The sequence below is a fragment of the Astatotilapia calliptera genome, chromosome 5 (assembly GCF_964374335.1).
Source record: "Astatotilapia calliptera chromosome 5, fAstCal68.1, whole genome shotgun sequence".
In the NCBI taxonomy this organism is placed as follows: domain Eukaryota; kingdom Metazoa; phylum Chordata; class Actinopteri; order Cichliformes; family Cichlidae; genus Astatotilapia; species Astatotilapia calliptera.
The window spans coordinates 18886332-18909488 of record NC_137426.1 but is presented as its reverse complement, the minus strand read 5'-3'; the positions used below and the strand labels follow the sequence as shown (position 1 = coordinate 18909488).

The 23157-nt window shown below is 40.9% G+C and overlaps 4 protein-coding genes across 4 annotated transcripts; 2 read left to right on the top strand and 2 right to left on the bottom strand.

Moving 5' to 3' along the window:
* Window positions 1–209: 209 nt before the first annotated feature.
* p4htmb (prolyl 4-hydroxylase, transmembrane b) lies at window positions 210–8148 on the top strand. The gene is made up of 9 exons (XM_026167775.2): window positions 210–1327; window positions 1412–1493; window positions 2517–2707; window positions 2823–2919; window positions 4985–5147; window positions 5224–5409; window positions 5656–5746; window positions 5918–6041; window positions 7355–8148. The coding sequence occupies exons 1-9, from the start codon at window positions 989–991 to the stop codon at window positions 7576–7578; spliced, it is 1497 nt and encodes a 498-aa protein (XP_026023560.1). The 5' UTR covers window positions 210–988; the 3' UTR covers window positions 7579–8148.
* slc26a6l1 (solute carrier family 26 member 6, like 1) lies at window positions 8051–14376 on the bottom strand. Its single transcript, XM_026167772.2, has 19 exons — window positions 14184–14376; window positions 13957–14096; window positions 13742–13852; window positions 13476–13651; window positions 13216–13380; window positions 12580–12732; window positions 12187–12269; window positions 11935–12082; window positions 11708–11821; window positions 11307–11384; window positions 11110–11205; window positions 10886–10992; window positions 10640–10709; window positions 10471–10563; window positions 10074–10184; window positions 9010–9423; window positions 8677–8731; window positions 8449–8594; window positions 8051–8338 (listed from the first exon to the last, which is right to left on the bottom strand). The coding sequence occupies exons 1-19, from the start codon at window positions 14321–14323 to the stop codon at window positions 8312–8314; spliced, it is 2427 nt and encodes an 808-aa protein (XP_026023557.1). The 5' UTR covers window positions 14324–14376; the 3' UTR covers window positions 8051–8311.
* Window positions 14377–15071: 695 nt separating this feature from the next.
* Window positions 15072–18388, top strand: kbtbd12 (kelch repeat and BTB (POZ) domain containing 12). The gene is made up of 6 exons (XM_026167773.2): window positions 15072–15235; window positions 15586–16742; window positions 16834–17104; window positions 17284–17434; window positions 17547–17744; window positions 17844–18388. The coding sequence occupies exons 2-6, from the start codon at window positions 15670–15672 to the stop codon at window positions 18011–18013; spliced, it is 1863 nt and encodes a 620-aa protein (XP_026023558.2). The 5' UTR covers window positions 15072–15235; window positions 15586–15669; the 3' UTR covers window positions 18014–18388.
* On the bottom strand, window positions 17842–22593 carry ccdc36 (coiled-coil domain containing 36). The gene is made up of 8 exons (XM_026167776.2): window positions 22457–22593; window positions 22191–22257; window positions 21820–21958; window positions 20615–20751; window positions 20489–20537; window positions 20308–20392; window positions 20025–20140; window positions 17842–19925 (listed from the first exon to the last, which is right to left on the bottom strand). Exons 2-8 carry the CDS (start codon window positions 22241–22243, stop codon window positions 19218–19220), a joined length of 1287 nt encoding a protein of 428 aa, XP_026023561.2. The 5' UTR covers window positions 22244–22257; window positions 22457–22593; the 3' UTR covers window positions 17842–19217.
* Window positions 22594–23157: the final 564 nt, after the last annotated feature.

The following is a 23157-nucleotide window of genomic DNA, read 5'->3' as shown; positions in this document are numbered from 1 at the left end:
ACCAAACAAAGATGGCAGCAGGAAGTGACTAGTTGTGCATAAGTACAAAAGCTAAATATCCATTCATTCAATACATTAATTATTAGAATGTTCAATAAATGTTCGTATTACTTATTTATTTACTTAATTATTTTTTGGAAAACTGAGCATCTTATCCTAAATAAGTTGGGATGATTGCTTGATCAGACATCCAAGTTTAGGATAAATGACAGTCCATTCAAAACAAAACTTTATTAAAACCATTACAATACATTCAACATTTAGCCACCTAACACATTGAGACGAGCAAATAAACGCTGGACCTTTTGTAAGCAGAAGCCCTGCCCCGATCTCCACACAGTGCGTGTGGAGATCTTAAAGACGGGGACGTGTTATTGCCGGAGGTCGCCAGAGGTCAGCATTGCACACTGCACATGCTGTTGCTGTCAGCGGGGAGTTGCTGTTACGGCGTGTAAATAAGATCGCAGATTTCTTATTTGCAGTCGAAATAAAGCTGTTTTTTTTTTTCTTTTTTGTTGTTGACGGATTTCGTCGGTTTCAGTCGATGCGGGATCAGCTTTACGGACCGCGTGTGTGAGATGAGTTTCGCAGTGCTTTGGGATGCGCAGTGCGCTTTGCTGACTGGAAGTGCTGCAGTGTAAACAAGACTGTCCGAGGCTGCAGCGCTGCTATCTGCACAATAAAACATACACAATTCCGCTCATAGCTGACTTCTAGGCTCAGAAAAGAAGAGCTGTATTTTCGCCGCGAAAAATCAGGCATCTTTTTTTTTCCAAGATGCGCAAGGATTTTGGTTAATTTTCTCCAGGGGAAGAAAAAAGAAAACTGGAGCTCTTTGGGGATTTTCTCTCTTTTTAAATGTAATCAAACTAGACATCTGTCACTCGGCACATCTGCTACTTCTGGGGACACATAAAAGGTTTATCTCGTCGCCTGATTAAACAGATGGACCTTGGCTGCCAAGGACCCAACAACTCCTCCAGCCAAGATGACTGACAACCAGGAAACCCAAGATGCTGCTGCTGAGGACACGACTCCGTCCGGGAGCGCGACCTTGCCGCTTCGTCAGCCGTGCGAGCGCCTCTCCTGCCACAAGAGCAGCGTGTGCTCCCGCTCCTACTTTGTGGTAGTGATGGTGTTTTTTCATGTTTACATCATTAACGTGATCGCGCTGCTTTTCTACGTGCACTACAACAGTGGGCAGGAAGACGCGAACCGAAGTCGTGATGCTCCCAGCAGCGGCCACCAGCGCCCCGAGTCGCGACGTCCGCCATCGAAAGACGAGCTTCAGCGCGATATTTCTCTGCCACGGATAGAGGGAATAAGGGTGAGTTAGGGTGAGTACTTGAGGATGATGATGATGCATCGCTCCTTCTGTCATCCTCTCACACGCCTTTGATTTCCCTTTCAGGTGGGACATGTCCAGAAGGTGTCACTGGTGTCAGGGAGACTTCACGAGATGAGGACTTTGAGCCTGAAACCGCTTCTTTTTGGTAAGAGGCTGCACAGCCACGTAGCTAAAAGAAGATAAAAATGAAGATCTGCCTCAGATGCCCAAAAGGAGAATAAAAAAAGAAGTGCTGCAGCTTACACTTGGCTACTTTACCTTAACATAACCCAGACTGGGCTGATTATTGTGCTACATCTAGGACCTCATAAAATAGGCAAGTAAGTCCTAAGGCAACTACTCTATTCAAAGTCGGTCCATTGCACATGGGATGCAATTAGGGTCTCACAGCTGACTGGGTAAAGGGCAGAAATGCATCTGTACCTGAAAAACATAATGCATCAGTGCACAGCATGCAGTGGGAATGCTTTGCAAGTATTATGAAGTGGGTGAAATGTAGGCCCATTTGGATTGCTTCCTGATCTATTCACATGTTTTGTTTTTATAAGTAATGCGATTTCCTGCAGATTTTAAAGAGCTGACTCAAGGTTGATATAAGAAGATTTGCTGTAGGTTAGCTGGACACTAACTGAACTTTGGTTTGACAATATTTGAAATTTAAATTAATCTGATAGTTGTGGTTTTTTCTTTAATCAAGTAAATTTTTGAAAATGTGAGACGCAATATTCAGAATTTCCAAAAGTCAACAAGTCCATCTTTTAAATCAGTCAACAACTGGTTAAATTCCAGCCTGAGGAATGTAGCCTGACATTATAGAGTGGTACTTGTATGGCATTATTCTACTCAATTTGAGGACTCTGGTCTCATTCACCCAATCACATTCACACTCATACAGTGCTTTTATCTATACCTAACCACTGTTTTCTAACATTCATGTACATACTACTATTTAATGCAGGAAATTCAGGGTTCTTGCTCAAGGATTCTTTGAATTATGGGGCTCCATCCATCAACCTTCTGACTGACCTTCTTAACCAATTGGTAGATGATCCTTCCTACCACACTTTCTAAGCTATCCCATTAGTTTAAAAAGAGAAGATGAAGAATCAGACAGATAATGCTGTCTTAATTTCCTCCGTAGTGTTTCTTACTTTTTGTGTTTCTGCAGAGATCCCGGGTTTTCTGTCTGAGGATGAGTGCCGTGTGGTGATGCAGCTTGCCCAGCTGAAGGGTCTAATGGAGAGCCAGTTAATGGTACAAGATGGTCAGGAGGAGCTGGCCAGGGAGCTCAATCTCAGCCCAGAGGAGATCTTTAACCTTCTAGATATCAACCAGGATGGACAATTGCAGCTCCATGAGGTGTATGTCAGTTTGTGGACTGAGAGGCATAGTGCGCAACCTGAAGTATTTTTTTGTTACTTTTTGCTTCAGAGGTCTCTTACTCATTCCATCTTAAACACTATGACTCCTCCAGATACTGACTCATTCTCGAGTGAGAGATGGCATCTGGCTCACACCAGAGAATCTGCGAGAAATTTATGCTGGGCTCAAAGCTGACAAGGATGGCAATGGTAAGAAATTAACTTAATTAATCATTTCCACCAAGACCTTGTAAAAAAGATGCAAGGTAATGTGTATTCTGATTTTCCATTGAGAATTTACTTTACCTTGCATCTTTATCTCACGTGTTTCAGTGCAGCCCTTCACATGATTTGCTGTTATTTTCATAGGCTGCAGTGCTTTTGAGCTCTCAGGGCCACAGTAACTACCTCCTTACATAAACAATGCATTTATGGATAATTTTGAAAAGATTTTAGGTGGCAACTAAACTTACTTACCTTCTGCTATACATTTAATTTATTTTCCAGTACAACGTTTTCAAGCAAGTTTCAGTGCTAAATGTCCATGCTAGTAACAATGATCTGATAAGAATCTTAATCAAATATTGAGCTCTATTTAAACATAAAAGAGTTAAAGAGGAATTAAAGAGTGTAACTAGCAGAAAAGTGCTGCCAATCAGATGTGTTGATTAAGTGATGTGGTGGGGCGTGGTTTGCGGTGCCGTGCAGACGCACCTGCATGACATCCGGAATCACAATCCGTGCGTCTGCAAGTTGTGTGGAATGTGGTGTGATGAATGTGCGGCTGCCAGCTGAGAGCTGCAGCCGCGTGTATTAAATTTGGGTCTGAATAACGATCTATGGACCCGCCGTGTCTCAATCACACCACGAGTGATCATCAGCAAGTCTAACCATCTCTGTACAAGCAGAAGTTTTAGCAGATTTGGAGTATTCAGGTGTTGTCATGGGAAGGTTTGCGACAGGCAGCATGTGGACCCAAGTGCAGGACTCGGCAGACAGACTTATCTGAAAATACATCTTTATTAACTGGCAAAAGGCTGATTTAACAAAATATAAAGCAGAGCAGAATAGAGCTAGCGCTAGAAAAAAACAAACTGGAAGGAACTAATGCTGACTAACAGATAGCTATAACATTAGGGCATGTATGATAAGGACAAAACAGGGAACTGAGAAAAATGAGAGATAAATACACATAAGAGGTAATTAGGGAGATGGATCACAGGTGAACTAAATCTGACTAACGAGACAGAAATCTATACATAATGCACACTGGACAAGAGACAAAGTAAGACAGGAAATATCAGCAACACACACAAACAGACTCAGACTAAGACATGTGAACTTGACCCTGGGACTGAGGAGACAAAGGGATGGAACGTAGAGAGAGAAACATGGGAACAGGAAAGGGGAAAGCACACAGAGCCACACTACAGCTGTATTAACTAGACAAGACAGGGAATGCAGACAGACATGGAGACAGAACACAGGGACTGGACACAGGGACATGACTCGGGAGACAGGGATCACAAAAGGGACTAACATCAACCAAGGAACTGTAATAGAAAAATGGATAAGGATGAAACTGTTCAGAACTAGAACATAAACCACTTCACTAAACCCACAAAGCTCAACACAGTGGGTCATCGACCCAAACCCATGTATCAGTGGCTCCCAGACTCTTTATGTTCTCGCTCCCTTTGAGTTTGAGATCTGTGGACTCAGTCATGTCTTTTAAAAAGCAGTTAAAAACCTATCTGTTTAAACTCGCTTTTGGTTGATTTTGTTTTGTTTTAGATTTTAATGTCTGTTTTCTGCCTCTGTAAAGCACTTTGTGATTTTATCTTGAAAGGTGCTATATAAATAAAATTTTACTTTACTTTACTATGAACCATGACAGATGTGTTAATGTGAGGCCATCTGTCCAAAGCTAAAGCTTGGCTGATACTGAGTCATGCAACAGGACAATGATCTCACTTACACCAACAAATCTGCAAAAGGACGGCTGTTAAAGAAAAGAATTAAGATCTTGTAATCGTTCAGTCAAAGTTCAGAGGGTCTGGAGGTAACAGAGGCCTCAGGAGAGCTGTGCAAAAGTTGCAACAAGTTGCAACAAACCTCAGTTAACTGAAGCTACATTACTAAGAAGAGTGTAGAGAATTCTGCCGCAACAATGTGAGACACTGCAGAAAACAATTGCTTCAAGTTATTGCTGTTGCAGGATGTTCTACGAGCTAGAAAATGTTCATATGACTGTGCATCCTCATACTTTGGGTAGGTTTGCTGAGTCTAGAAGAGTTCAGGCTTCTGAGCAACGATGCTTTCCAGCGCTTCCTGTTGCAGCGCGGGGTGAAAAGGAGTCAGCTGGTGAGAAACAGCAGACACACGTGGTTGTACCAGGGCAAAGGAGCACACCAGGTCCTCCAAGACATCAAAGAGAGGTAAGAAAGACAAACCGTTACTGGGATTCATCCTGTGCTTACATTTATTTAAAACGTTTCCTTTCACTTGTCAAAGGGTGATTCGCCTCACTCGACTCCCACCCACGTTAGTGGATCTTAGTGAACCTCTTCAGGTGGTTCGCTATGAGGAGGGGGGACATTACCATGCCCACCACGACAGTGGCCCGGTCTACCCTGAAACAGCCTGTACACACACACGCCTTGCTGCAAATGCTTCTACTCCTTTTGAAACGTCTTGCAGGTGAGAAGCTAGAAGCAGCACTTCTTAACAAATATATCCACGTTTGTTCACATATGAATTCATCTGTCTGACATCATTACTGAACTACTCACTGTTGCTCCATTGTGACAGCTGGCATGCTAGTTTGTGTGACTCAACATTATCTTGCAAAAAATTGTGCACGCTTGTTGTTTGTGTGTGTGTTTGTGTGCTGTTTGCTTGCACTATACATGTGTGTGTCAATTTAAATCTGTGTTGCACACTTAGGTACATCACAGTTCTCTTCTACCTGAATTCTGTTGATGGGGGCGGGGAGACCGCATTCCCAGTGGCAGACAACAGGACCTATGATGAAGTGGTGCGTAATAGTCAGGAAAATGGTCAGGAAATGTGTGCAAAGTGTCCTGCAAACGTATTGTGTACATTCTGCGCATGTGTTTCATAACTGTGGCGACTCACACATATGTCAGCAACTGCACGAGTATGACATCAGACAAGCTATGTGACTGATTTTGAACATGTGTTTCAGTCTCTCATACACAATGACGTGGATCTTTTGGACACCAGAAGGAATTGTGACAAAAGTAACCTGAGGGTGAAGCCGACCAAAGGGACCGCTGTTTTCTGGTACAACTACCTTTCTGATGGAAGAGGTGGGTAAATGAAAGACAAATTTCCAGTAAAAAAGCAAAAAGAAAACGCAGCAAACCAAACTGCGTATTATTTTCATTACGTATTTCCAGTACACAGATTGTGTACCAACATTCAAATACAATTTGTATGAATGACCTCATTCATAACCAGTGCAGGTACATAAATTTGTAGTTTTTGTACCTGATTTTGTTTTCCACTCTCTGAACAAATTTAGAAATGGCTAAGACCATAATATTAACAAATGACAATGATCTGGTCTCGCAGAATTTAAATATACATCTTAAAAATACTACTACTTACTATTTTTACTACTACCTTACTAATAATGATTGATTAAGTAATCAAATTAATATTTTTTGTTATTGTTAATGTTTTTTCCTTAACTTTGATGTCCAAGCTTCTTTGTTGCCTTAGTGCAAGCTTCTATCTTACAGCATTGTCCCGCTTTCACCTACTCACGTCAAGATAAACATGTTTCCATATAAAGGGAAATTCGTAATATACACATAGTATGCAGATTCCACTGGACTGTTGATTTAAATAGATTCAAATTCCCAAACATTTGCATGTGATGTGAAAAAAATTGGACAGTGCACACATTTGTGAATCCAGTAATTTTGTGCAGGGTGAAAAAGTTTCTGTGCACATTAGCGAATGAGTCTCGATGTGTAATTTGCTTTTTTTTTCTATGAAAAGAAATTCATAATCTTAGTAAGTGTTGAATAAGCCTAAAAATCCATCCTAAGAGCTTACATAGACTCAGTATTTCTTGGAAATTAGTGCATACCAACAGTGTTAACATGTTTACAATGTTAGATTTGCAAACTTTTGAGACTAAACAGTGAATAGAGGCTGTTGATACTGATGGTTAACTCTGGTATATGATTGGTTGGTTTGTTGTCATAGAAACATATATGGGAGACATATATCTCATGGTGATGTTAGATCAAAGTGAAGAATACAGTAGATACAGTGTCAGGGATTCATGAATGTCTTTACCACAGTTGACTTTGACTTTGGTGTCAATAGGTAGAAGTAGATGAAAAAATAATGGACATCTGTACAGTCCTGATAGTTGATCAAATTGTTTACGCAATTAAAAGTTAAATGAGATCAAGAAAATATTAGAACTGTTGTTTTGGAGCCTAATAACGTAGATTTAAAAATTCATGTTAATACAGTGATAAATCTAATCTGAACTGCTCTGGTTGCCACCAAAGTGTCAGTATGTTAATGTAAATTTGATTTTTAAATTAAAATAGTTAAAGGATGTTTTTAGTCAAAGGAAAAAAAACACATTTTTTCTCATTAGGTTGGGTGGGGGAACAGGACGAATACGCTCTGCATGGAGGTTGTATGGTCACCCATGGCACTAAGTGGGTTGCCAATAAATGGATCAACATTGATCCGGATTACCAGAGGCAGACTCGCTATCAGCAGTTGGTGTTACAACAGCCAGAAGAGGAAGAAGATGATGATGAAGATCTGACTATGAACACAGGAATACAGAGTCCTAGCATCCATCAAGACTTGTAGCTTATCTGCCAAATAATACAAATAAGAAATCCCAGCCTTCCTCAGTCCTGTGCACAATGTTTTTGGTAACACCGTTTGTGGCCAGTATGTAAGGACAAGATTTATTCAGGGAATGAGGTCACAGTGGGTTTATGCAACAGTAAAGAGATGTTTTGTTGTTATATTTTTTTGCTTGGATATTGCTATCCTGTTATTTTTATCTACCAAAACCTCGTGTGTTAGAAGTATTGCACTAGAAACACAGTCAAGGAGTTGCAATTTTAAAAGCTTTTCTTTGCATGCGTCAGATGTGCAACAATTGCACTTGAAAACTGAAAACAAAAACCTTTCAGTGGTCTACCTTCTTATTGCTGCCATTACCAAAAAATAGGCTCACACACTGTCAGTGTGATGCATGTTGCCTTTGTTTTTCTCCCTTGAATTCATCGGTACCTTTTCCACGTGGAATGCACAATACATGAAATGCACAAGATATCTTCCAGATTTCATTTTATTTATTATGTATTTATTTTTGAATGCACTCTCACTCTCCCACATTGAATAAAATAAAGTGAGCTCTTCTGTCTTGAACACTAGTCTTTCTTTTATATAAGTTAAATTAAAAAAAAACTGTATGAAAATGAAGGAGACACCCTTATCACACAGTGGGATAGCTCAGAAAGTAATAAATTGATATTGCATAAATTCATTATTCCTTCTACTCAACGTTTTTCCACGTGTTTGCATGAAGGCCTTAAAGTTTCGTGCTGGTATGCAGCTCCTGTAATCAAAAAAGTGTTTTAAATATTTAATCGTCAGCCGTAACATATCCATACCCAGACAGATGAAAGTTGCGTTTGAAAATGAAACCTGAATGTTGGCTGGACGTACCACTGACGGCTCATATCTTGGGATGGTTGTCGCTCCACGGTGGTTTAGACAGTGGAGCACAGCGTCGTGTACGGAGGCAAAAAGACGTCTCTTTGTTATTTTCTCAGAGAAGAAGTCACCATGCTCTAATTGTTCCACCACAGAGGCTGCAAACAAAAGAGTCTATGAGTGAATTATCACCACCATAAAGTGCAGCACAATACACCTGCAGCAGCAGTATTCACTTACCTTGACAACCAGCCATGTAGACATCTACATCAATCTCACTGAAGTCCTGGAAAATCTGTCGATATAATAAACCTCTGTTATTTCAATAATTTATACCAGAATGGATCTTCAGGGTCAATTTTGCTGTGACAAGCTATGAATCTGTTACAGAAAATTTTAAACACCGGCATTCAAAAAGTATGCTGCTCTGTGTCTATATTTGACATTGCTATTTAAAAACAACCCTTTTTCCCTGAATTATCTTAAAGTCTTATGGTTTTGTCCCAAGCTTTTAAAACAGCATAAAATGTGTGGGTATTTCACTCATGAAATAATTGCCTGCTTATCACTTACATTTTTCATGGTCTTGATAGCCACTGTGTCAATGAAGTTAGCTGTGGAGAGGTCAAGAATGATGGAATGAATATCCCAGGTCCATTTGCCCAGGGAACCCAGAGACATTCGCTCAAGATCCTGGCTCAAGGTGTCCTCACTGCTTGAGCCCAGAGTGGTGGTGTCCCCATCCTGCAGCTCAGACATCCATCCTAAGCTGGTGCAATCTGGATCTCCTCCTTTGAGGTATTCCCATCTACCGTCTGGTGTTCGGGGAGTGGTTGGGATGACAAACACTGTCCCATTTTCCCTCTCAGTCCCACCCTGCTCGTCCTCCACTATAACGGTCCCGTCTATGGATGTGTCTCTCCAACAGCCACCCTCTTCCTCCAGAGAGAACTCTGAAAGTTGTCTAGCTGCCCTCTGTGCTCGTCTCTTAGGAGTTGGATATAAAGGAAATTATTGTTAATATAGCTGTGAAGGTTTTAGGTTTAGAGGACTTGGGCTACTGATGGCCCACATCTTTCATTATTCTTTCGACTGCTCCCTTTAGAGGTCACCACAGTGGATCATCTGTCTCCATCTCACCCTACCTGCAGCATCCTCTTCTATTACACCAACCCTCTGCATGTCCTCCTTCAGTATATCCATGGAGCTTCCTCTTTTTCTTCTGCCTGGCACCTCCATCCTCAACACTGTGTTCAGCCTCCTGTCTTTTCTGTCAGCTCCAAACCGTGCATCATAGCATGTTTCACTACGTCTTAAACCTTCCTTCTCACTTTTTCTGCTGACCTTCTGTCTCAAATCACCTCTGACATTCATCTCCATCCTGCCTGCACTCTTTCGCATCTGTGTGACTCATATTATGTAGAGGACATATACTGGGTAAACTGGGAAAAGGTTGTTGAGGTGGAGCTGCCAGGCAGGAGAAAAAGAAAAAAGGCCCAAAAAGGAAGCTTTTGGATGTGGTGAGAGATGACATATATGTGGTTTGCACAAGAGAGGAAGATGCAGTGGGCGAGAAGAGATGCTGCAGTGACCCCGAAAGAGAGCAGCTGAAAGGAGAATAAGATACTGAACATTACTTCTCTCTTGGCCTGCCTCTTTGCCCGTCTCTCAGCCCGTCTTTCTCTTCGTTTCTGTTTAGCCTCCTGCCTCCTTTTGTAGATAATCATTTTGCTGATGTTAAGGCCACTCTGAAAACAGGAAGAAGAAGAATAAAATATAGGATGAGGATAACACAAATGCTCACAAAAAAGGGTAGGGATCTGTAATTGTCTGGTTTTATGTTCTCAAACTGCTTTTGTCATGTGTGATAATAAATGATTGGAATTGGGACTGGCAAGGTCATTTTGGTGATGCATTTCTTTTTCCACTGTGCAAGACGATTTAATTATTGATCAAGAAAATAGTGAATGATCAGACTATTCAAGAGATAAAGTCACAAGTTGCAGTCGTGGGCTTGATATCATTCTTACAGACCTTTTCTTTCAGGGCTTCCAGGTAGAGATCAGCATTGGCGAAATAAACTGTTGCAGACGAGCGGAATATAGTAACACCTGGAATCCCTCTCGCCTGTCAAACACAGAGACATCATTAATTATTTGGCAGTCAAGGGAGACAAGCTTTTACTCATGCCTTTCTGTCTCACCTCTCTGTGCATTTCTATATCCACATAGAGCTCTGTACCTGGAATATTTCCCAGAACAGAGTATGTCGGCCTGAGAAAAGAAATAAAAACACTTAATGTATGTGCACATTATGTTTGCATACAGCCAATTTGTCTAATCTGGCAAATCCTGCAGTCTAACATCTTGTCCCTAATGCTGCATCTCACAAACAGCATGACTGACAGACTGTAGAGTGAATTGCTATGATTAGGTGAGAGGTGTCTTACAGCTGAGTCCTGAAGATAACCGTAAACACTGCAAAGGTGACAGATGCTGCCAGACCCAGGTCCAGATTGAGGAGCAATGTTGATACCCAGGTGACCAACCAAACCACCTATGAGACACAGGGTTACACTGCATTATCCCGTTCCTGTGACAATTATTGTGAAACTGTAACTACATTTAAATATGATTTAAAATGATACACGATCACAATTCGTTATCCTCTCACCAGGTCGATCTTGCTGCTCCTCCACAGTGTAATGATGTCATAGTACTGCTTGAACATCCCTTTCAAATTTACAAACACAACTGCTGATAGGACGGCCTAAAGCAACAAGAATAGTCAGGAATATGGTCAGAAATGCCAGAAAATCTGTAAAGCATCATAAAAACAGTAAAGACAGGCAGGTCATAGCGCAATCTGACCTTTGGCAGTTCCTGGAACAGTGTCCCAAGTTTAAGTATGATCACTAACACAATTAGAGATGAGGCAACTCCAGCCATCTGCACAAACAACACAAAGATATGACAGCATGTGTCTAATACATATATTCCTAACATTTAGCAGTCCCCAAACAACTATTTGATTGCTTCTTGTCTCCATTTAGCTTTGGGTTTGCATAATAACTAAACACCATAAATGTCAAATTTCTGGTTTACTATTCTTTATTTTTTAAATTAAGGTACTCAACTGGGACATATTTGTAGCCAGTTTGCTGTACAGCTCTCGCACATGCAGCGCTTTTTTGGAATGTCTTTGGCTTGTGACGTAACACTTGTTTCTAGGCTGCCTCTGTGTAAAGTTTTAACTTCAGGTGCTCACTCACTTGTGTTTTGACCCCAGTTGTGTCTTGTATTAGACTTCGAGACATAGAGGAGCAGACAGAGAAGCACTGAAAGAAGCCTCCAACTGTATTACTCAGACCCAGCGCCACAAGCTCCTGTGACAGGGTGGAGACAAAGACACACAATTTGGAGAGAAAAAGATGAAAATAACAGAGTTTTACTGAATGTAGAAAAAGTCATGGATTATTTGTTGTGAGGTCTTATTCACCTGGTTACTGTCCACCTTGTATCCATGTTTTAGTGCAAATGTTTTGCCAAGGGAAATAGTTATGGCGTATCCAACAATGGCCAGTGCAAAAGCATCACCGATGACTTCTCCGAAAAGATTCACATCTGGCACACTGGGGGAACTTAAACTGGTGCACAGGTGGGGGATATGAAGGAAACCAGTTAGTTCTAACATGCTCGAAAAATGACTTAAGCAAAATGACAGCAGTAGAAGATAAAGTTAAATGCATACCCACTAGGAATTTCTCCAACAACTGAAATTGTGTAGTTGGTGTTCAAGTGGGCATAGGAGGATATCAGTGTCCCTGCCACAATCTAAAATGATCACAGCAAACACGAATGTCACAAACATAAAGGTGCAAAGCTAAATTTCGCAGCACATGTCTACCTTAAAAATCAGTCAGTAAAATTCAGTCATTCGTATGACTAAATAGATGATGTGCACTTAATTATTAGCCATAATCTTTTGCCATGAAGTGCAAAAAGAGAGAGGCCCCTACGGTGCTGCTGATTCAGCTGCTCTTTTCCACTGTGTCTGTGCTTTTTCAGCACCGCTGCATCAGCACAGAGCACAGAGGTGATAACCGAAAGAGCAGCCAGAGAGGGTCTCCTCCGGTCAACTTACGGTGATAAGCTCCACTGGGATGGGAACTGGCAGCTTTGAACTGAGAAATGAGTTGAGCTCCTTGGCTGCAATTAGAAGCACTATAGTCACAACGCTGACCAGCAGTGTGGGAAGATGAGTGTTTGGCAGCGAAGAGCAAACATCCTTCAGAGTCTGTAAATTTTTTATAAAGTTATATGAAGTTATATAAAGTGACATAAAAGTGACATTGTACTGATTTTGCTCAGAATGGTGTCTTTAACAAGCCGTGTTGCCTGCATAGGTAGAAATCAAACTATGACAGATAACTGATTTCAGATTATCACATGCCTTGTAGTTAACTCTGGAACCACTCAGTACTTTTAAATACTTTTTCCAATATATGCTTTAGTACTCTGCAACAAAAACAGATTAGGATGTGTCAAATCAGTACAATCATTAAAAATGCATAAAAGATGTCTAAATGAAAGAGACAAAGTCCTAAAAGCATTTGTGCTACTTAGGTGAGAGTATGTATGCAGCTCCTCTGTGAGTGTCAATGCTGCGATTTAACACATACACTCAAGTTGTTCCAACACATGTAAAAGAATAAGGTCAGGACTGTTTTATTAACAGAAACACAGAGAGCACTTACTTACAATACTTCATAGTACTCACATACACCAATGACAGCGGACCACTAAACCGCGTAGGGGAAACTCCAAAGATGTACTTCAGTTGTGCCACCACAGCATGGGCTGCTGCAGCTGTTGTGTAAGCTCGCACCAGAGGTTCAGACAAATATGTCCCCACAAATCCAAACTTTACCACACCCAGTAGCACCTGTAAATGCGATATTTTCAGTACGTATGTGTTAATGCAGCTGTAATAGCAAAATAGGGTGTTATTGTTTTCTGAGATGTTCCAGGTTTGCAAACCTGAATAAGTCCTCCAAGCACAGTAGTAGCTGCTGCCACTTGCACCCTGTATGAGTCCCTGGCAGTCACATCTACCTCTGCAGTGATGTTGGTCCCATTCGCTTTCTGGAAATCTACATCCGGAGCAAGTCTTTCTGTCACACTACCCACCATGATGCTCAGCACCGTAAATGTGCCTGAACACAATAAAACATAGCAACTCGTGTGATTACAACAGTTACCACAGCTGCCATGGCACAGTGTATGTCTCCCATTTGCATCACTACCTATGGAAACATGGCGTGATGTTCCAAAAAAGAAGTAGACCAGTGCTGGGTAGAGCGATGAGTAGAGGCCAAATACAGGAGGTAAAGAAGCCAGTAATGCATATGCCATACCTGTAGATGACAGATGTTTTCTTACACCAGCTGACGGACAGGTATGTTTAAGGAGCTATGCTATTTGAATACAACTGGCAAGTCATACTAAAATATTCCCATACCTTGTGGCAGGTGCATTATACCCACACTAATCCCGGAGATGAGGTCTGGCATGCCGTAGTCCCAGACTGAGTACTTGGGGAGCCAGTATAACACAGGCAGTCTCCTCACTATACTTTGCTTGAGGTAATGTATGTTGCATCTGGGAGGAATTTGAAGAATTCAAGAAGAAGAACTGTGAAAATCTTTGTGCTGCAGAGCTGCTGGTAGGTATTCTTTAGGACCTTACCTTAAGGCATTCTTTAGCTGCTCACTTAAAGAAGAGTGGATATCAGCATATGATTTCCTCTGTGTTACCTCTTCCAGTTTCAGTTCATCAAGCACATCCCTCTCCACTCTGAATCTCTCAGATCTGCGTGCAGACTCCATCTGTCTAACTCTGTCTAAGTACAAAGATTCTTTCTGACTGCAAGCGTGCAACCAAAAGCAGAGGCCGGAGAAGTGTTGTGGAAGCAGCAACTGCATCTGTATATCTACACCATATTGCCTAATGATTAACTACAGCCAGGATATTGTGGGCAGAGCTATTACAAAGATAGTGGACCAGATGAAGCAAAATATATAATTATGTGCTGAAAATAGAAAAAGGTTAACTCAGTGATCATGTGTTTCCATTCATGTTGTTTTATTTTTTCCATTCAGCAACAAAACTGAAGCTAACGAACCATGAACAGTCATTTCAAACCCAGCGTACCCAGGTAACTATTTAATGAAGTCAAAGTGACAAAATCAAACGTGGGTTCTTTTAAAGCTTTATGTCCCTTTTTATGAGAAACTCTGATTTCTGAAGCTTGTGCACACACAGTATGCACTGGGTCTTTAAGAGAACACAGTCATGAAATCTGAATCCAAACTCAGAGCAACATCTCATGCATTTCAGAGCGGCATGCATGTAACCAGGGCAAACAACCTGGAAAGAATTACCCCAAATGGTGGGCAATTTAATTCTGATGAGTGAAATTATGAATGACAACATAAAATATAATAACAGTTATTGTTGTGACTGCTTTAAAACCTTCTCTTCAAGGATCACTCAAAACCTTCTGACCCACTTGTTGTCTGCCACAACACTATCTATTTTTGGGTTACCAGCTCAGAGGGCAGCAGCAGAGGAGGGGGTACATATCTTTGCCACGCATTTGCTCAGGCCTCTCTAACCCCACCGACTGTGACATTCGGCAACATCAACAACACATGTAGCCTGTTTAAAAACAGATATGCACTGGTCTTTTTAGATTGAAGACGGTCTTTTTAGTACGCCAAGAGAAGCTGATGCATTTGGTAAGACTAATTTTTTTAAAGGGAATAAATGCTGCAGTATGTGTCTGCTGTCATAGTGATCTGTTACAGTGTTACTCTGCTTCTACACTTCTATATGTTGATCTATATATTGTACACAAAGGCTAATCTGAAAATGTCATGTCATCATGTCATGATGGTGGTGAAAAGATAAGGCACTGCTTAAAGTCTCTTTTAGACTGTACTGATCTTAACTGAAACATTACTTCCTTTTTATCCACATAAGCTTGATTTTATCAAACCTTTTTAACCAAATTTCACTCTATCATGCACCAGTGAAACATCGGGAGTGACAACCTTTAATTCTGTGTGCATTTTCTTCTGTTTTTCAGAAAAAGCCTCATTAGTTGTTCAGGGTGTATAAAACCTCCTGTTTAAATTTGTAAATAACATTTTCACCGACGTTTTGAAGCATAATGGATCTTACTGCTAAACATGGGCTGCTGCTGCTCGACCAGCTGAGGAAGATGAGGGACGCTGAGCATCTGACAGATGTGGTGCTGGTTGCTGAGGGCGTCAGCTTTCCCTGTCACAGAGTTGTCCTGTCCGCCTTCAGCCCATACTTCCGTGTTATGTTCACCTGTGGCCTGCGTGAGTGCAACAACAGAGAGATATTCCTGCGTGACACTCCTGCAGACAGCCTGGCCCTCCTCTTGAACTACATGTACTGCTCAGATCTTCCTCTCACTAATGGCAACATACAAGGCATCTCCATAGCAGCTTTTCTTCTACAGATGGATGATGTCTTCACTCGCTGTCAGCTGCACATGATGGAGAACATGGATGCCTCTAATTGCCTTGGTGTATATTACTTTGCCCGTGACCTCGGTGCAGAGGAACTGGCTGACCAAGCTCAGCGCTTCCTGAGGCAGCACTTTGTCCAAGTGTGCCAGAATGAGGAGGTCTTGGAGTTGGAGGCCCATCAGCTTGGAAAGCTTCTGTCATCTGACGATCTGAATGTGTCTCGGGAAGAAACCATTCTGGATGTGGTCCTTGGATGGGTCAAACACAGTACCCTGGTGGATGGAGAGGTACGTGTTTGGCATCTCCCAGAGCTCCTGCGGAAGGTCCGTCTGCCACTGATAAACCCCGACTACTTAAGAGAAGCAATAAAGAGAAACACAGCCCTGCTGGCTGATGCTGAGTGTCTGGAGATTATGAACGAAGGACTGGAGGCCACGGCTTTGCATCCCGCGGCTGCACCACGCAAACTAAAGCTGCGTTATGGCATGGAGACCACAGATCTGCTGCTCTGCATTGGCAATGACAGTGGCGGTATCAGGTCAAGGTATGGCAGCTATGCTGAGCGCAGCTTTTGCTTTGCACCGTCCACAGGGCGAATTTATTACATCACCTCACCTCGCTACGGAGAGGCTCTGGGGTATGTGTGTGCTGGAGTTGTGACTGAAAGAAATGACATCATTGTAGCAGGAGAGGCAAGTGCTCGCAGAATGGCCCGACAGAAAGACACCAGTGTTGAAATCTGCAGGTAAGAAAAGATATCTGAAAGCACTTGACTGATTTGCCTTTGGTTACCCCACATACAGAAGATACTAAATGTTGCCAGATTTGATTTCCAGGTACATGGTGGAGGCCCAGGGAAGCTGGGAGCACCTGACATCAGCAGAGTACCGTGATTCTTATGCTCTGGCGTCACTGGGAGACACTCTATACTTGCTGGGTGGCCAGATGAAGCTGAAGAACCAGTTTCTCATCACAAACTGTGTGGAACGCTGGTCTCTGCAGGGTGGACCCTGGCGGAGCGCAGCACCCCTTCCTTTGCCTTTGGCTTGTCACAGCGTGGTCAGAATGAAAGATCGCCTTTATGTGGTGGGCGGTCGAACCCCACAGGTGAGGCAAAATAAAAGAAATCACTTTCCAGCTATTTAAACACATTCACTTTAAGTCTTATAAACTAAAGATACTTCTTTTACACATTGAAGGAGAGCTCTTACTGTGTCCCTATGTGACCCTTCTCTGACTGCACCTGCTCTGCTTTGTCATATCATTGCTCCCCTTCGACCTTCCAGTCATACCGGATGGATGAGGAGCCCGACTGTCTTAGTAACCGCCTCTTGGAGTATGATCCAAACACAAACAAATGGACAGAGCTTTGCCCCATGAAATACTCAAAGTACCGCTGCAGTGCTGTAGTACTCAATGGGGAAATTTATGTGATGGGTAAGATGAATTATTTTGTTAAGCTGCCAATACATTTGAAGGAATTTCATTAGTGCCATTGTGGTGGCCGTCCTCTTTGAACTGCACTGATTTTTGCCAACTTCTTTCTCAGGTGGTATTGGTTGTGAGGGTGTGGACCGTGGACAATCCCGTCACTGTCTCAGCGCTGTGGAGATTTACAACCCAGATGGAGATTATTGGAGGGACGGACCTCCTCTGCCATGTTCCCAGCTTTCATTGCGTACCAACGCCTCCAATGCTGGTGTTGTGGGAGGAAAGATTTATGTTTGTGGATATTACAAAGGAGCAGGTAATGAAAAAGTATCCATACCTATTATGCATAAAATATTTAGCTCCCCCCCCCCCCCCCCGTGACTGAATTTCCACTCTGTGTATTAACTATCCTTAGATCGCCATGATGACATAACAAAGGACATTCTGGAGCTAGACCCGTGGGAGAACCGGTGGACTGCGGTGGCTCGGCGTGCTTTAATGCATGACAACTATGACGTCTGCTTAGTGGCAAATCTCAACCCAAGGGGACTCGTATCCCCACCTGCAGACTTAGTAAAGCTGTGACACCACTGTCAGTCAGATCAAAGTCTGCGAAGGAGAATTAGTGAAGGAAATTAATCATTAATGCACTTATTGCACAGCTTATGGCAATCACTTTTTTCAAGCAAGAAAGCTCTTAGTACTCTGCATGAAAGAGACGTCTATGGTTAATTGCTTGGTTGCACACCGGGAAGTAGGAAAGCAATTTGTAAATACAATATATTTGTTGCTTCTTAATGTGTTGTGTAACAGCTGCAAAGCGGATTATCCCAAACCTGCAGCTGCGTAGTATATCTGGAGTGTTATTAGCAGCTCCAGGAAAGGATTTTCTTTGAGGGATATATGATTATAATAGTGGAGTTCACACTTTGATAAAAAAATAAATAAATTATAGCAAAATTCTGGCACTCGGCCTGTTTTTGACAGGAAAAAGATTTTTCAAGACAACCATGCTGAAGTTTGAAGCCACTTAAAAAAGTTATTGTTTTTTAAATTAAATACATTCATATTTATTGAACATGTTCTTTTAAGTGCAGTGTAAATGGCAAGTAAGGAAAAAATGAACAGTTTACCATAAATTACATATATTAATTCTAATGGGTAAAATCAATGTAGGTGTAGAGGAGTGATTATTTAGTAACCACCACTCCTGTGTTCTAAGAGCCCAGTGCAAGTTGAACATGTTTAAAGATGCACTGAATAAAGCTGCAGTAAACTTGGTCATGTGTGTGTCTGGACAGACGAGGGCAATATTTCTTCTTTCTTTAGAAACTTGGATGATTCTTGCTGTTAAAAAATGGTTATTAAATGCATAAAATTGAAAAGAAAGAAAATCATGCTAAAACACACCCTGGGTTTTACAGATGTTTGTGCCAGTTTATGAAATGTCAATAATCTTTCTCAGACTGGGGGTCTCTGATGCACTTTCCACCTGAATAGCTGTGCAATTAGGCTTCCTGGCTGCTTTCTTGCTCTGGTTCTGGTTTATATATATATATATATAATAAAAAAAAGAAATTATAAGGTCAACAATTTTAATGCTTTGTGTACAACACAGTGCTCAGTTTTTTTTACAGCTCTTTCACAAAGACAAAAGGGAACACATTTCCAAGAGAACACAGGTCAGAACTAATAAATACAAATAATAAATATAGATATACTTTTAGTCTTTTCTGCTCTATGCTCTGAAAATAAATAAAGAACACATTTTGGCACCTTTAATTATTCTTTAAAAGTCTAATTCAGAATCAAACAGCTGCCACAAGCTTCCTGGTTGTACAGTGGAGCCCTGCTCTGCTGACAGCTTCTCTAAGATGGGGTCTATTTCTGTGAGGCACAGAGAGCTGCTGCTGTCCTGAGACCAGAAGCTCAGAGGCGTGATGAAACAACCTTCAGTTTCACTGGATCTCCTCTCCTTGTTAAGTGGCACCAGACTGCCTGGACTGACACTGTCCTTGCTGCTCACTGTGCTCATGTCACAGCTCTCAGGTTTCTGCTGTTTGTTCACGAGAGGTTGACGGTTTTCATCCGAGACTGCACCCTTACTCCTCTGTGACAAAACCAGGGGTCTCTTTTTGGGCCTTCTTTGTCTCTGAGTAAATTTCTGCTTTCCAGCTAGGTGGCTGCGATTACGACGGGGAACTTCAACCTGGTGTTGTTCAGCGTTGTATGACGCACATGTAACCTGTGTGCCTTCAAGCTTGCTGTTGTGCAGGATGCTGGACACCGACTCCTCTGGTGCTGGTGACGTCTGCATGGTGTTATCCATCACTCCCTCAGAGCGGGGTTTGGACAAGTGCTCTGAGAGTAAGGCGCTGAGCAGCTTCAGGGCCTCTTCGAGCATGTGTCCTTGTCTTCCCTGTTCCTCTCTCAGACCCTCCAGACTACTTTTTAAGTTTTGCAGATGTGAGTCAAGCTCTGCTACAGTGTCTCCATTCTACAGGGTATAAATGAACAGTTATACTCCTCACTCATCAGAAACATTGCCAATTAAATCTCATTTCAAAATAAAGAACACGACAGACAACATCTTCACCTTTTGCACTGTTTCCTTAAGTTGTGTCATCACATCCTGTTGGGAGTCCATATTATTTACCAAAGTCTTAAACTGCTGGGAGATGTGGCCCTGATGATTGTCCAAATTATTTTGCACTGGGATGAACAAATAAAAACATTAAACACAGAATAAAAATGACAACGGCGTTAGAAGTGGATTGCTGCGCGGCAAGCAGCACCATCTGCTGGTGTTAATATTTCCTTTTCAATACATCAACTTAACCATGTTTTATAAAAACACTCAATTCAACAAGGAAACTTACATGTTGATGTGAAATTGTCAATTTTTTCAGAAACTATTTGGCACACTGCTGCGTTTCTCTCAGTGCCAGCAACCAGCTGTTGAATCTGAAAAGAACATTTTTTTGTTTTCAAATTAAAAACATTTTAAAGAGAAGGTCATCTGAATTTGAATAACTAGAATCAGTTTACGTTATCACTTACATTGCTAAGTGTTTCTCTGATATGCTGGCATTCTTTGGCTAAGTGATCACTGTTAAAGCAAAAAGCAGGGAAAAAAGGTTACGTAGGGATTTAGAGTTGCATATTTGAAATGACAAAAAGACGCACCTGTCCTTTTTTTCTTTTGCCTTTTTCTTGTCTTCTTCAAATTTAGCCAGTATTCCTGAAGTTCTGGTTTTATCCTTCAAGTCTCCAAGGAGGAGAGGCTTAGTGTGATAACTGCTTGAAAACTTTGGGTCACTCCCCTAAACAGAGACAAAATACAAATGTTAGGAAAGCAAGAATTATTTAATATGTTTGTGTGTGCGCGCTTATGATCCCATTAGTTTTTGTCACACACATAAACAACTTTTATGGTATTGGAAATTCAGAAATGCTTATTTTTCATACAACAAACATCTACTCATTTCTTTACCATATTGTCTTTGTCATTTAAATATTTGACATTAATGTAAAAATGGCCAAGCTTTAACAATTTACAGGTAGAGTTAATTGGCTTTGGAAAAATCCAGATTACAGACAAGAGTTAAAACTAAATAAGAGCATGCTAGAAATTAACACAGTATTGCAAATGAAAAGAGGAGAGCTGCAGCTCTATAAAAAGAGAATAATTAGCCGAATGAAAACAGGTGATCTGACTGGGGAATTGGGTTAACAGTAATAAGTGTGATGAAACAAAGACAGTAAAACGCACAGTGGTTTCATGGAGGAAATATGTAAAGAAGGGCTACAGTCAAAGACCTGTAAATGTTAGTATAAGTGGGAGCCAAAGTTATAGATTTGGTTGAGTATGTAGTTTCAAGACTGTATAATATACACAAAGAAAATGCAAACCATTACTACAATATTTGCCTCGTCGTTAGACCTTTTATGAATTTAACAGGGTGGAGGGAAAAATCAATACAGCATTGTACTGCGATTTTGATAGAGACACCAAATACTGATATTTTATTAAATAAAATTAAATATTCTTGGAATACTATGAACAAGAGCACTCATCTCCTGAAATAACATCAAGTGAGATCTAACAGATTGCCAACATGTTGCCATCAGTGTGAATGAGTCTTTGTCAATGAGCACAATTCATTTACAAAGTTTAACTGTGAGGAATAATTTGCGTTCAAAAAAAGGTGACAAATTGCAAAGTAAGTTATTGCAGTACTCCGACGTTAAAAATTGCAATAATATCATATCCTCATTGAAGTATTGTATTAATATCATATCGTGGGGTGTTTGGTTATTCCCATTTCTAATGCTTGGCTTTGCATTTCGTAACCAAGAACCATCTGCAAGGTGAACATGGGAAATCCTACCTCTTGTGAACTTTGCTGGGAAGTTCTGGAGGACAAACTCATATCCTGAGATGCGCTCTGAGAATTTTCATGCCAAAACTGAGACTCAAAGAAGATCTGAGAGTCTGACAAACTGGAGAAACCACTGGTAGATGCATTTCTGTTTGCATTTTCATCCCAATGAAGTGTAACAATAGAGAAGAAAACACAAACACAGTCAAATTATGTAGCAAAACCATTTAGTAACCTTTTTTTAAAAATTGTGTTTACATGTGTTTACATGAAAAACTTCAAATGTTTTTAGAATTAAAGGGAAAATAGCAATGTTATATGTCAATAACAAGAGATTAAAAAACAGAAAAAAAAATAGTGTAGTGGCACATTTTAATTACCTGCTTCCAGTTGGGATATTTAGCATTTCCTTTATATTTCGTATATGATTCATTGCTCTTTGGTTATCTGTTTGTAAAGATAATAAGTTAGCCACAGTCTCATCTAACTGTCATATTAGCAGCACAGTAGCTGACAGGTAGATATTAGCAAGTTGTTCACAGCTAGAACATCAATAAAGGTCTTCAGTAAAAAGTAATCTTGTTAACGTTAGTGTGTATAGATGTTATATCAGTAATTCACCACTGAAATATATTATTTAAATTACCTCACAGTTCTTACAGATGTGATTATTGATAGCTAGCTGTGTGAAACGTAATTAAAACTCCCGCCATCTGCAGAGGCTGCGCTGCGTTCAGTGGCCGTCGGAATGTGTCCTACTGCAACACACCTGAATAAAATTAGTAGGTCATTATTAGTAAGACTATAGAACTTGATTGTATGCTGAGGTGGCAGTTCAGCCATCTGATTTATGTTACAGCAGCTCATGAGTGAATGAGCATGGTGCAATAAAAAGTAATTTTACAAGTACATTTTCCAAACACATTTTCTTACATTTATGTAAATTTACTTGAGTAGGGTTAGGGGTTGCCACCTCAGCATGCAGTAAAGTTCTATAGAGTCTTGCTAATGACCTACTGATTTTATTGAGGTGTGTTGCTGCAGGGACACCGGTCCTTGAGAAAGTTTTTCTTATCATACAGAGATGCTTTATCAATCCAAGTATTTATTGACATGCCTTGCTCACCCACCCATGGATCTATCGGCATTTATTTTCAAACATCTGCAGAAATTAGATTAAAGATAAAAGCAATACAACAGGACTGTAAAGTGGTCCATTATTATTAAATGAATTATTACTAACACAATATTGTTTTGTACTTTGTTTAAAAAATTTCAGTTACTCTGTAAATCCTGTGAAAATATTTGAGTGTTCAAAACTGCAATTTATAATTTCCAAACCCTCGC